Source organism: Echinops telfairi, unplaced genomic scaffold (assembly GCF_000313985.2).
Source record: "Echinops telfairi isolate 266 unplaced genomic scaffold, ASM31398v2 ScPeMD7_18;HRSCAF=68, whole genome shotgun sequence".
NCBI lineage: Eukaryota > Metazoa > Chordata > Mammalia > Afrosoricida > Tenrecidae > Echinops > Echinops telfairi.
This window is the reverse complement of record NW_022103915.1, coordinates 86,721,276-86,735,484: the sequence shown is the minus strand read 5'-3', so window position 1 is coordinate 86,735,484 and position 14,209 is coordinate 86,721,276. Positions and strand designations below refer to the sequence as shown.

The 14,209-nt window shown below is 46.1% G+C and overlaps 2 protein-coding genes and 2 pseudogenes across 2 annotated transcripts; 1 reads left to right on the top strand and 3 right to left on the bottom strand.

Annotated features, from left to right (window-relative positions):
* Positions 1-2,099: 2,099 nt before the first annotated feature.
* On the bottom strand, positions 2,100-2,165 carry LOC115868842 (annotated as a pseudogene).
* Positions 2,166-4,630: 2,465 nt separating this feature from the next.
* TPPP2 (tubulin polymerization promoting protein family member 2) lies at positions 4,631-6,663 on the top strand. Its single transcript, XM_004698445.2, has 4 exons — positions 4,631-4,643; positions 4,874-5,115; positions 5,410-5,563; positions 6,397-6,663. The coding sequence occupies exons 2-4, from the start codon at positions 4,943-4,945 to the stop codon at positions 6,574-6,576; spliced, it is 507 nt and encodes a 168-aa protein (XP_004698502.1). The 5' UTR covers positions 4,631-4,643; positions 4,874-4,942; the 3' UTR covers positions 6,577-6,663.
* A 2,541-nt stretch (positions 6,664-9,204) lies between these two features.
* On the bottom strand, positions 9,205-9,666 carry RNASE13 (ribonuclease A family member 13 (inactive)). The gene has a single exon (XM_004698883.3). It carries the CDS (start codon positions 9,664-9,666, stop codon positions 9,205-9,207), a length of 462 nt encoding a protein of 153 aa, XP_004698940.3.
* Positions 9,667-13,552: 3,886 nt separating this feature from the next.
* Positions 13,553-14,130, bottom strand: LOC115868692 (annotated as a pseudogene).
* Between the last annotated feature and the right edge of the window lie 79 nt (positions 14,131-14,209).

Below are 14,209 nucleotides of genomic sequence, written 5' to 3'. Positions count from 1 at the left end.
TTAATGTTGGACTTGTGGGCTTGGGCAGCACTGGGTTGGGATGTTTTCTTGATGCGCACTTAACCTTCACATAAAACTCTCTCTTGTACATGAGTTTCTGTGGATTTGTTTCTTTAAAGTACCCGGATTATTACAAGAGGATTACGAGTAAAGGAGTCAAGTCTGGCCTGTCAATCAAGATATAACCAATGAGGCCTCTGTGTGGGTTTGGCCTTCCCCTGAGAATTCTGGGAAATCCTGTATTTTCTCCTTGGAGGCGGGAGACACCTCTCTCTCTTATCACTCCCTCATAAACACTCTACTGACAAGACAGATGTCACTATGCTGACAGACCCTGTGCCCTGGGAACTAGAGGAGCCTCGTGGAGACCCCTGCCAGTGCTGAGATGTTCCTGCTGCCACTGGATCCAAAAGACTTTGCACCCACTGGTCTGTGATCATCCTGTATTCGATGTCATTGCATGTATTTCATGAGTCTGAAGAGGACTTTATAGATTGGTATCAGACATATGGTCTAATATTGGATTTATGGGCTTAATCTGGTCTGGTCTGGGACGTTTTCTCAATAGTCAATTGCTATTGTCTATAAACCTCTTTCTTATACACATGTGTCCATGAATTGGTTTCTCTAGTCTACCCAGACTAACCTAATATTCAAGGATGCCAAGGCCTCCTTCACATATGTATGCCTCACTGTTATGGTAACAAGTGTTACCTGTGGGCGCTCCATGTGTGAGTCGACAGGTCTGTCCTGGTAAATCCTCCTAACATGCCAATCTTCCTCAGTCTTTGGATACTTTCTTCTATAGGGTACCAAGGCAGGCCTGGTAGTTCAACTCGACTTATTGTAGGCCATCACACAATCTGTGCTTCAGTGAACCAGCCCAATAAATTGTTAGATTCTTTCTTAATGTCCTGAGTTGAATCTTTGAGTAAAGAATCTGTGCTTAGTAGGTACATATCAATGAACGCAGGCTGATTCAACCATTATTCCACATCTTTTATAGCCATCCCCACACACATGGTTTTCAGGTTTGTTTGTACATATATTAAAAATCAGCATTCTTTTGGAGTATTGCACCTCTTCCTGGGTTACAATCTGTACTTCACTTTTGAGGGATCAGTGGGACTGAAGTCTAATTATAGGTCTAGAAACTACAATGGATGATAAGGATGTTCCCTGGAAATAGTCACCAATGTTTTGTGGGTATCTGCTTCAGCTGATAGTACAAACAGTGCCCCAGGCACATATCAACAGGCACAGTTAGGCTAATTTCATCAAATTCAGGTTGAACGGTTAATGGTTTTAATGATAATGGATTAGCAGACAAAGTTGGAGTAATCTCTCCATATGGAAGAGATGGTTGGCAGGAGTGCTTAAATGGAATTTAAAGAATCAATGTTTCCATCTTTCTGATTATCTGCCCATATGATCTCATGCCAAGTCTTGTGGTCCCATTTCTTCCCAATCAATGCCCTCACTTTAATTTCAGCTGGCATTTTATTTCAGGCTCTCGTACAATAAGACTGGGTTTGCTTTTCAGTAATATCAGCTATGGTACAAGAAATAAGATTTTCTTTCTAGGCACAAGTGCAAAGTTTAAGGTCTTTTACACAGTGGAGTACTTGAGCCTTGACTATGGACACCTGAGCTCAACTCTTTCCTTTTCTTAGTCAGGACTCTCCCAAGAAGCAAAACCAATGACGTGTGTGTGTGTGTGTGTGTGTGTGTGTGTGTGTGTGTGTGTGTAACAAGGAAATGGCTCACACAGTTGGAGAAGCAGACAAGTTCTGACTCCATGTGTCAGATGTCAGACTGAAGGCTTCTCCAGATTCTCATAGGCCCTGGAGGGGCTGATGATCAACAGTTCAGACGATAGGCTTCTGGATGCAGTGGTGAATGAATCCAAAGCCAGTAGGTGAGATGGCAGGCTGCTGATGCCTCCTAGGATTGATAGGTGATACAGTGGGCTGCTAAGTCCAGTCCAAAGAACTGGAGCTCACTGAGCCAGATGCAGGAACCAGACCCAGGGAAAAAAGTAAGCAAGATTCTCCACTTTGTCCACTTATATTCTTGTGGGGGCGTTGGGGTGGGGGGTGGGGGGTGGTTTCTGGGAAAAAAACCAGAAAACCTGCCAAACAAATTCTAAAAGAGCTGTAACACTTCCACTTATATTCTAAGCAGGCCACATCTTTGAAGAGATCTCATCATGGAAATTACTACATCTTAACTTCCCAGTCATTGACACAAAACTTTCACTATCAGAGCAATAAAGAGCCATAGAATGTTATCAAGCAGGAGGAATGGGCAGGGAAAAAATGGTTTGTAAAAATTAATCCAATGTGGGAGGTAAAAAGAAGTTATTCAGTGGAGGCAGGTGAAGGATGAGACCTAAGGAGAAAGTCATTTAGAAGCCAGGGTAGTCCAGCTGTGAGAGGACCAGAACTTGCATAATGGTGACAGCAGTAGGAACAGAAGGAAAGGAAGGGCTCAAGTAGAAAGAAAATGTTTTGAAAATGATGATGGCGACTAATGTACAAATGTGCTTGACACAATGAATCAGTGGTTCTCAACCTTCCTAATGTTGTGGTGACCCCCCATCCATAAAATTATTTTCGTTGCTACTTCATAACTGTGATTTTGCTACTGTTATGAATCAGGTGACCCCTGTGAAAGGGTTGTTCGATCCCCAAAGAGGTCACGACCCACAGGTTGAGAACGGCTGCAATGGATGGATGGATGGATGGATTGTGATAAGAGTTGTACGAGCCCCCAATAAAATAATTTTTTAAAAAAAACTTGTAGGACAAGATAAACCAATTTAATAAAAATTGGTGACAGATAGGAGGAAAGTCACCAAACTAGTTGGCTCCCTTTTCGTCTCTCTGAAGTTCATCCATCTATAGGAGGGGTGTGTGAAACCTATGAACTCACCAATACCAGCTAACCTCACATGTCCTCCCCCAAGAGAAGCAATTCCAGCCATCATATTAAAGGTTAGGTCATTTAAAGTTTGACCAGCATGGACCACAAATGATGTTACAAATATTCAAATTGCCATTAGCAGAAAAAAAACCCTTCCCCACTCCTGAACTATAGGGCCTCTGTCAGAGAAAAAAAAGAAACTGGTAAAGTCTTTGAGCCGTATAGAAACCACACTGGATGACTTTCCGTCTTAGACTCGATTCCTCTCAGATCCGTGATATTCCAAAGGCTGTGCTCTACTGGACAGTGCAGGAAGCATTGTCCTTGGGGCGGAATGGCTCTGGGTGCACATTTGAATCCTAACTATGCCAAAATGTTTTTCTTTAACAGCCAAAATGTTCCTTAGAAGCAAGGATGGCTAGATTCCATCGACTGTCCCTTGACATGTTATCAGGAGAGACCAGTCCCTGGAAAGGTACATCATGCATGGTAAGGCTGACGCTCGGTGAAAAAGAGGAAGTCCCTCACCAAGATGGATGGACACAGTGCCTGCAACAATGGGTTCAAACCAACAATTGAGAGGCTGGCACAGGACCAGGAGGTGTTGGTTCTGTCGTACCTAAGGTGGTTATGAGTCAGAACGGACTCAATGGTAGCTGAGAGAGTTAGGTTTCCTGTGCCAGCATGGCTCTCGTGGGAACATGTGGGCAGAGTTGAGCCTGTTGGGTCACAGCATGATTGGAGAGCTACCGAGATAAATGGCTCTCTGAGGCTGGCCTCCTTTTCTCTTTCTCCCTAATGAGCAGACCAACGTGCAGCAGCCTGAGCTAGCTCTTTGTCTCAACCATGTGCTGTGCTACCTGTGGACTGAGCCAACCCATGGTGCCTGTCACCATGCTGTGCATTGCTAGAGCTTTAGGCTCCATCGGACCTGCTCCTCTAGATTGCCACTACTGGCCTGTTACACCCTATCTTCTCATCTTCCTGATGTTACCACCCCACCCTCCTGTGTCTGCTGCCTGCAGCCAACTCTGCTTGTCTTGCTTGAGGGCAGATGCTGCTGTTTCCTTGACCTTGGACCAGCTGAAGTGAGTTAAAGGACCTTCAGTGTATTAACTGTCCCACGAAAGTGAGTTGAACTGAGCCCTCTGTACTGCTGCGTGAACTAATTAGCTGTAGTGTTCCTTCTTGCTATATAAACCTATATATATACACACATATGTATACTCATAAGTAAACTGGTTTGTTTCTCTAGAGAATCTTGCCTAACAACAACATTGAAATCCATCTGCCATAGCCCATGGGTAGATATCCCTGGGCCTGAAGGCTAGAAAAAGTGGCAATGCTGTACACATGTCAATCAGTTATCATTAACTCCTTCAATAGGCTCTGCTTATCTCCTGAGGCAGACCAAATCGTAAGGCAATCGGACCTGGGCTCAGAGCACTGATAAGCTGGGTGGAATGATGAGGGCAGTTGGCCATCTAGAAAGGTCTTAAGGTTTATCAAGTTTCTCAGGGTGTCAGATAAGATAAGGAGACCAAAAGCCCATTTTCCCTAGATGAGGGCTGGAGCTGTGACAGGAAGTGACATCACACACATACTGTCAAGGTCATAGAAGCTTGCCTCCCCTCCCCTGGCTGTCTCTCCTTTGTTAATAACCCCAGTCAGTAGACTCCCACATATTTGCACACACACAGAGACAAAGACCAGGAGAGGTCAGACGTCACCAGGGCACTCAGGGACACAAAAGTGGTGGGCAGGAGGGGGGAGTGGTAGTGAGTTTTCATTTTCTAGCCTCCATGCTGGAATCCCTCGAGTGGGGAAGGGCCAAGCAGTCCTTCAAAGTGGGATGAGGACGAAGAGGGCAGAGAGAACTGGAGGGAGGAGGTTTGTTCACTTTCCTCGTTCTAACTGTGTCTTCCTCTTCATCCTCACCACTCCTCAGTCCTTCCTTCCCCTCCTCCCTCACTTCCCAGTTGGCCTCCCTACTGTCCTCCTCCACCTCCAGTTGACCATGGCATCCGAAGCCGAGAAAACCTTCCAACGGTTTGCTGTGTTTGGAGACTCATCAAGCAGCGGCACGGAAATGAACAACAAGAACTTCTCCAAACTGTGCAAGGACTGTGGCATCATGGACGGCAAGCTGGTCACCTCTACTGACGTGGACATCGTGTTTAGCAAAGTCAAGTAAGAAGTCAATGAAGCACAGGCGTAGAAGGGAGGTGAGGGGGAAGAATGGGGCAAGGCTGAGAGGAGAGAATAAACAATGTAGTGCAACCTGCAAGGGTTCATGGGGTGAACCCTTGTAGTGGGCCCAATGAGTATCTATCCACTGGGTACCTGGCACTGTACTCATCTGTGTCTTCAAGCCATCCGGTGATAGCACTGCAGCGACCAAATCCCACTAAGGGGAAGGACAGGGCCTTGGAAGGTGAATGGGTTCGACTTCCAGGGTTCCTGGATTTCTGTCTGCTTGCCTAGGGCCAAGAATGCCAGAACGATCACATTTGCACAGTTCCAGGAGGCAATGAAGGAACTGGGCCAGAAACGGTTTAAGGGGAAGAACGCCGATGAAGCCCTGGACAACATCCATAAACTCATGGAGGGCAAGGATCCAGCCATGACGGGTGCTACGGTGAGTAATAATCTTCTCTAGCCTTTGGCCCTGCCTCTTGATGTTCTTGTGGTTCATTTCGGTACCACGGGAGCATGAGTCTCCAAGGGCAAGCAACCTACTCGAATGCTTTCCTTGCTTCTGATGCCACCGTCTCTCCCCTCACCCCGTCACCTCACCTCTAACGCTCCTAGGCCCTGCTAACAGCAAAACTGTAGGGAGGAGACAGGGCCCAAAGCCTCTCCCAGCAATGTTCGTGTTGAAACACAGCTTAGCAGTCATCTCGTTATTTCAGAGGTGAGGAAACGGTGGTTCCAAGAGAAGTGACTTACCCAGGACCATAGCTATTTTGATAAACTTCAGATTAATTCCCAAGGCTCTAGTATCTAAGTCCAGGCAACCGGGGCTTGGTGGCTTTGGGAAAATGTCTGATCTCTACTCCTTTTTCGGTTCTTAGAATAATAAGCTCTCATCTCTGACTGGCTGCCTTCTTCATGTTTTCGGTTCTTAGAATAATAAGCTCTCATCTCTGACTGGCTGCTTTCTTTCTGGTTCCTCTGGACTAAAAAGTTTTTACATTGCGTTTGAAATTGGACCTTTCCTGTTGGAGGACCTTGCTTATTGGGGAAACCTCCTCCAATATCCCACACCCCACACATTCCTCTATATTATCAGATACTCCTCTCTCATGAATGGATAGCTCTTGCACATAGGCACTAAAAAAAAAAAAGGCACCGTGCCAGGATCGGAGCAAGGGATGCGAGCACTGGCAATATCTAAGTTTGTCCTTAGGAAAGGAAAGTGAGAGTGGAGGGGAAGAAAGAGGGCACCAAAACCGATCCTCTGATTTTCAGAAAGCAACAACAGTGGGTGGAGTGGACCGACTGACAGACACCAGCAAGTACACGGGCTCCCACAAGGAACGCTTTGATGAAAGTGGCAAAGGCAAGGGCATCGCCGGCCGGGAAGAGGTGACTGACAACTCAGGCTATGTGAGTGCCTACAAGGGGGCTGGCACCTATGATAAGAAGTAGAGAGCTTCTCTTTGGTCTGGCAACTCCTGGTCCTACATCTTCAACACCAGGGAATCCTGAGAACAATAAACCTCTGTGTGTGCAGCATCTGGTGGCCCCTGTGTCCCACTGGTGTGAGGATCCGAGGGGCTCATTGGTGTAAGAAGAAAAGGACAGGCGCGTCCGCATTCACAGCCACTTCCCGACTCACCTAATACCTTTCAGTTATCGCCTAGCATCTCCCTGAACACCTGCTTCTAATAATAGGACTGGGGGGGCGGGGCGGGGAAGGGGGGGAATGTTTGGAGATTAGCGATGAACCAGACAAGGAGACAAGAGTATTGGCTTCTTGTGCTCACACCTTCCTGGCATCTACCTACTGCATCTTCCAAAAGGAATTCACAATTCTGAATCGACCTGCTATTAGTGCCCCCACCCTCCCCGGTCAGTCCCAATTCACAGTGACTTTGGGGATAACAGAATGAAATGTCCAGTGTTTTGCCCGCTTCTTGATTGTTCTTATGTTTGAATCCATCACTGGGCTATTGTGTCAATCCATCTCATTGAGGGCTCTCCTCATGTTCAATGCCCCCTACTTTACTAAACACCATGTCCTTTTCTCGCTATTGGGCTTCCTGATGGCATGTCCACAGGAAGCAAGCCAAAATCGTGACATGCCACCTAGTGAACCCTTGCCTGTCCCTCCACCTTCCTAATTTGTTGCAACGAAGGTTTGATGGAATCGATCAATAGAAGGCAACCCAGGGGAGGGAAGGCTCCTCTGAGCAGAACTGGGGGGAGAGGGAAAATCTGATTTCAGCACCCAGCCCAGATCCGTGTTTCACCCCACCCCACCTTCATCATGGTACACATAGAATGTAAGATCCTACTGACTGTAGCCCTGGAAGATGGTGGAAGAGAGGTACGTGGCCTCCGGGTTTCCAAGAGTAGGAATCCTGATGCACTATGGAAAGTATAATTAAATCAGAACTAGGTTAGATATGTATCCTTAAATTCTTTATTTTGAAATGATGGGTTTCACAAACAGTACAGAGCGGTCCCATGTATCTTCCATCCCTTTTCCCCCAACAGGTGTAGCTTCTATAACTCCTATGTGGTTTTAAAATATGACCCCAGCTAGTTGCACTCTTTGCCCTGCATTGGCAGCCTGAAGTTTAGGGAATGCTAAGGCGGGGCTACTGGAAGGAAAGGAAAATGGGAATTCTTAGGGGAATGGGCCAGAGAAGATAACTTGAAATTCCAGTGAGCCAAGGTGAGAAGCCTGGAAGGAAAGGAAGCTGAACAAAGAAAGGTCGGCCTGTTGAAAGCAGTTGGGAAGGTTGGGGAAAGGCAGTGCTGAATTTCAAAGTAGAATAGCAGTTCTCAACCGGTGGGTCACAACCCTTTTGGGGGGGTTGAACGACCCTTTCACAGTGGTCACCAAAGACCATCAGAAAACACCTGTTTCTGATGGTCTTAGGAACGGAGACACCGCTCCTCTATCTGCCTCCAGGCAGTCCGCCCACATGCAGATATGCTGATCTGGTGAGAAAGAAGCTATCTCAACCTTTGCCCTAAAGTTGGCTTTTTACACATACTGTCGCAAAATGTAGCAATGTAGTTTATTGTTGTTGTTGTTGTTTTCTTTTAATCATTTTATTAGGAGCTCATACAACTCTTATCACAATCCATACAAACATCAATTGTGTAAAGCGCATTTGTACATTCATTGCCCAGTTTACTGTTGTTCTATTAAGACGGTTACCCGTGCTACACCATGTTTCAAGACAAAATTTCATTTATTTGTCATTAGAAATAAGTATTTCACAATCTATAATTACATATTGTTTTTGTGATTCATCACTATGCTTTAATTATGTTCAACTTGCAACAATGAAAATACATCTTGCATATCAGACATTTACATGGCGATTCATAACAGAAGCAAAATCACAATCATGAAGTAGCAATGAAAATAAGTTTATGGGGGGGAGTCACCACAACATGAGGAACTGTATTAAAGGGTCGCAGAGGCATTAGGAAGGCTGAGACTCAGTGGGGGACAGAGGCAGGTAACATAAAGGAAGGATCAATGATCTCCTAAAGAGGAGTAGATTGAGAACTGAGGGGAGTTCTTGGAAGTGAGGCTAAGCTGTGTTTCATAGAAGTTCCTATGACTAGAGCTCCCCACGGTTGGGGTGAGTAAGGGGAAAGTTAAAGGGGAGTGGGGGACACTAGGCTGAGAAGGGTGGTGGCAGGCAGAGGTAAAATGTGGAAGCTGAGTGCTCGTGGCCACCGTATGAGCTGAGGCGCTGGAACGCCATCCAGGATTCAGGCTCTGGCCTAATGGCTGGGTAGTCACTGCCAAATAGACTGAGTTGGATTCTTGGCAGATAAAAATGTTCCTGGGAGAAGGGGGGGCTGAATAGTAGGGAGTGCTGTAGACAAGGTAGAAAGGGCCTGTAAGATAGTATGACTTCACATAGTGGCCGGAGCTCTGGACATTTTCCCTGTCTGCCTGGTCTCTTGGGAGAAGAGAGCCTTCAATGTCAGGAAGAACACCTTGTGCCCGAGGTTAGCGTCTTAAGAATGGGAAAAGGCTGGCATATGGGGGGAAGAGATAGGGAGTGGTTCAGCACGAAAGCCCCCTTAGACGACACCAATGATATCTATCGGCTCAGCATTATACCTGCTGGAACACAGCAGGTAGAGCTTTTGGTTGGTTAGGGTGGAATTATACTGGCAGTTGATGGGCAACTGGTAGTTCGTCAGTTCGCAGATTGTAAGGGGGAAAGAGTCCGTGGTCATTGTGCAGTACTGATTGTAGCTTTCACAGAAGTTCTGACTACGCTTGCAGTACTTCCGGATGGTTTTAAAGGGGACATGTACCAAGTAATGGATCTTCGGACAGTCCCATCTGTTCATTATTCCCCGAACATAACCCATAACACCATTACAGTAGCCCTGGAAGGCATCCTCAAACTCAACTCGGGGGAAGTCGATGTATAAATGCTGGAATACCTTGATGGCATCCTTCAGGTACGAACCTGGGACCAGAGTTGGTCCTAGAACAAGCTGAAGGATAAGGAGCCAAGCCACTGGTGGTGTCATCCCGCCTGCTGGTAGAGTTAAGGTGGTTAGATGCAGAAGTGAACTTATATGCCCCGTGCCTAGAACCCCCAGCACCCCTAGCCTGCCCTATGTTCTTGACCTTGCACTCTTAAGAGCTAGGAGGTAGCTCAGTGATCATCCAGCCACTCCGAAAGAGGAGATACTTGCTCAGTGTTCCCCAGCTGGCCAGCACCTTCAGCCATCCCCACCCCCTTAGCCCTGGGTATGCCTCAGGGGCTTCGGCCTCACCTGGTCCACGAGCTACAACACTTGCAGAATGAGAGATGCAACTGTTTCTTGGCTGAGAGACTCTTCTCTGTCTCTGGTCACTGGACACCCCTCCGGAGAAAAAGTACAAAGTGGATAAGAGGACCAGGGGAAGCTGATGATTCTCTGACTCCTAGGAGCTGGAGAACCAGTTGGGCCAGGATGGGAGGGCAGACGTTTGCACCTGAGGTCAATAGCAGCACAGAAGGGTGATGGTCTATCCCCTGAGCCTGAGGACTGGGTGGGTGGGAGGAATGTGGGGAAGCCCCTGTGCTGGGAGCTGGGGGAGTAGTGTCATCAGAACACTTAGTTCCAGCTTCTTTGCCAAAGCTCCCTAAGTTCTCAGACTTTCTTTGATGTTGGTTTCATTTTGTTTTTCTGGTCCATAAGCACTGTTCCCACGGAAAGGTGAGGCAGAAAAGCTTGTCATGTTTCCGAGGAACAAGGTGCTTCATATCCCTCCCCCTCAGAGAACAGCGAGTCCATTATTCTCTCATCCCACTCACGGGGGTCAGGAAAGCTGGTACACCGAGTCCCTCCCGGCAGAGTGCTGGCTGAGACTCGAAGACCCCCATGTGACCCACACCAGAGAAGGCGTACTTGACTCTCTCCACCAATACTTCTCAGTGGAACCTAAAGCCCTGTAAGCACACGCCTAGAAATCTATACATCCTGGCCGTATAGTCTCAAATGTGGCAGATCGAGTTAGACACCATAACCTGTACTTGAGGGAAAATGGGCCGCCTGAGCCTGAGCCTGAGCGGACGGATCCCTGATATTGACTGGTCCTTGGGAAGTTTGTCATGCTAGATGAAGGATCTGACTCTCTCATCCACATCTGCGCCTTCATCATAGCCAAAGGACCAGCTCCCTGGGGCTTGTCAGCTATTGTCCTTGACTTCGACGGGCCTTTCATCTCTGCCTCCCGACACGGTTTTATCTAGGTCAGGTGTCGGCAAACAAGCTCGGCGCCATATGCAACACTTTCAGTATGCATAAGTGGCTCTGAGATAAAACGGCAAATTATTAAAAATCTTATTCAGTGTGGTAGTTACATCATCTGATGTCAATTTGAGACTTAAGAGTGAAGGGGTGGAGTTTAGCCTGTCAATCAGGTCTCAGCTTGATGACCTCATTTGGAGGTGCTAAGGAGATAACTAGCTCGCTGGATGCGGGACACACGCAACTCCCTGAAAGATATTCCTGCTGACAAGACACACGGAGCCCTGGAGCCGCAGAAGCCAGGTGGAGACCTCTGCCAGCACTGAGATGCTTATACCGCCACTGGATCCATAAGACTTTCCACCCACTGGCCTGTGATCTTTCTGCATTTGGCATCATTGCATGTTTTTCGTGAGTTTGTAGAGGACTTTATAGATTGGTATGGGACATATGGGCTAATATTGGACTTAGGGACTTAATCCGGACTGGCCTGGGATGTTTTCTCAATATTCAATTGCTCTTGTATATAAAGCTCTTTCTTATACACATAAGAGTGTCTATCAATTTGTTTCTCTACTTAACCCTGACTAACACATTCAGATAATGATGATTTCATTTGTGTGTAAAATATATTTATGGCTCTCAAATAATTTTTTTAATTGGCTTTTCTGTCTCAAAAGTTGACCGAGCCATGGTATAGTCAATACAACCCATGTAAACATCTTTTTATGGTATTCTCTGCTTTTAGCCCAGATCCAGCCGCATCAACAATAATATCCCTTGTTCCATATCAGTTTCTGATAGCTCCCTGGTGATTGCTGCAAACATTTTGGAATGATCTTTTGCAAAAGTTTACATGCATGTGATATTAATGATAACCAATAAAACCAAATGCACTGCCATTGAGTCAAAACTGACTCCTAGCAATCCCCTTTGGGTTTCTGAGACTGTAACTGTTTATTGGAGTAGAAACCCCAGTCTTTTCCCTCTGAGCTGCTGGTGGTTTTTGAACTGCCGACCATGCAGACCGCCGCTCAACTCCCAAACCGTAACCACTACACCACCACAGACCCTTGATATTAAAGATACTGTTCAATAATTATCTTTTGGAACAGATATAAATATGGATCTCTTCTAGTTTTCCAGGTAGCTGTCTTCCGAGCTTCTTGGTGTAGTTGAATGAGTGCTTCCAGTGCTTCACCAGCTTTTTGAAGCATTTCTGTTGGTGTTTATTGATTCCCGGAGGCTTGTGTTTTACTAATGACTCCAGTGCCGTCTGGGCTTCGCCCTTCAATAATCAGTTCGTGATCGTATCCTACTTCTGAAAATGGCTGAATTTCAACCAATTCTTTTTGGTTCAGTGACTGCATTCCTCCCATCATGTTGATTTTTAAATATAAATCATTCTATGGGGGGCTCTTACATCTCTTATCACAATCCATACATCCATCCATTGTGTCAAGCACATTTGTCCATATGTTACCATCATCATTTTCAAAACATTTTCTTCCTACATGAGCCCTTGGTATCAGCTCCTCTTTTTTCCCTCCGCCCCCCTCTGAGCCTCATGAGCCCTTGATTATAAATTATTATTTTGATCCCTTACACTGTCCTCTGTCTCCCTTCACCCACGTTTCCGTTGTTCGGCCCCCTCAGGCCTCCTATCGTCTTTTTTTTTTTCTTGGAGATCTTTTTTTTTTAATTTTTTTTATTTTTTTAACATTTTATTAGGGGCTCATACAACTGTTATCCCAATCCATACACACATCAATTGTGTAAAGCGCATTTGTACATCGTTTCTCAAAACATTTTCTCTCCATTTAAACCCTATCATCTTTTGATGCTTCCTGGATCATTCAATATTTTGCCCATAGAACCCTTCAAGATTGTAACTCAAGGCTTGAATTTTCAATTCTTTTAGCTTAAAAATATGCCAAGCATATTCTTCCTTTTCGGCTTCTACCTCCAGGCCTTTGCATATTTCATTATAATATTTTACTTTGGCTTCTCAAAATTTTCCTTGTAGCTCTTTTACGTCATCATTTCTTCTATTTTCTTTAGCTATTCCACATTTTAAAAATGTCAGAGTCTCTTCTGACATCCACTTTGATCTTTTCCTTCTTTAACATTTTCAATCAATTTTATTTACATAAGTAGGCCATAGGGCTGACCTCTTTTTAGAGAACATACCAGCCCATAAAGACAAAGAATTATTGCTGATTCAGTTCATAATATCATCCCTCTTCAAGTAGCAGCATGATGACTAGCCAACATTTTGTGGGCACCTCTTATGGGCATCAGAGATTCAAGGAGCGATGAGTCACAGGCCTGCCCTCAAGGGGCTTCCAGGGTGGCTGGTGAGCTGAGAAACCCACAGAACAGACACAGAGAGCAGGCTCCACATCCACACCGCTAAGCAGGGAGTAACCACTGGCAGTCATCCTGTGTCTGACCAAATGGTTTATAGGAATGGCACTTACATATTATATATTAAGATGCGGCTTGACATATCCAAAAAAATACACTCTTAATTTAGCTAGACTATATTTATAGGCACTCATATTTTAACCCGACGGAATTTTTAAAAACAGAACACAAATTCCCAAGCTAGCTGTGCATGATAGCCCTCCTGAGTGCAGCCAGGCATGATGGTGTGTGTTCTACAATGTCTCCGTTTCTAGATCCTGGGGTCAGGTTCAGTCGTTTTTACTGACAAACCGTGTGTACAAATTCTGACTGTGTAGACAGCTCCCCAGCCCACCTTGGCATTCATGCTAATAAATTGTCCAGGTTCCTTGTGGAATCTCCAGTTTCAATGCAGGGATACATTTGGTGGGGCGCCCCCGGCTGCCTCCAGTTCCCCCTGGGGTCCTTCATGTGAGAATGGTCTACACTGTACGGGCATGTCAGCATCAGACCTGAAGGCAGCCTCCACGTATGCGACAAAGGGGAGGGAAATGGCAAGGCCATGTCCAGATCATAGATGAAGCTCCTCTCCTGCTGGTGACATGAAGCAAAAACACGGTAATCCCAGACCACAGGCCCATCTCCAGATCTGCCGTTTCCAGGTAGGTATTGTCTTGATATGAAGATAACATAAAATTCTTCTAACAGAAACTCGCCCTGGGTTTTGATGTATTGACAGAGCTTCCAAATATTTTCTTCTCAGTAGCAGTTGCTATAGACGCATGCATCCCACGGAAGGCTGGCCGGTTGGTATCTGGAAGCTGTGGCGGCAGAGCGGTCCCCTGCCATGGTGGATTGCCTGGGCCAGAGCCGCAGCTGCAAGCCGGCTGGACTAACACGGAGGGCTCCCGGGGAAGGACTCTCTCAT

What these genes read in the sequence shown, in the direction of transcription:
- TPPP2 (XM_004698445.2), top strand. Translation starts at nt 4,943, where the DNA reads ATGGCATCCGAAGCCGAGAAAACCTTCCAACGGTTTGCTGTGTTTGGA. An exon ending in ATCGTGTTTAGCAAAGTCAA is followed by an intron (nt 5,116 to 5,409) that starts GTAAGAAGTCAA and finishes CTGCTTGCCTAG; the next exon opens with GGCCAAGAATGCCAGAACGA. An exon ending in CAGCCATGACGGGTGCTACG is followed by an intron (nt 5,564 to 6,396) that starts GTGAGTAATAAT and finishes TCTGATTTTCAG; the next exon opens with AAAGCAACAACAGTGGGTGG.
- RNASE13 (XM_004698883.3), bottom strand. Translation starts at nt 9,666, where the DNA reads ATGACACCACCAGTGGCTTGGCTCCTTATCCTTCAGCTTGTTCTAGGA.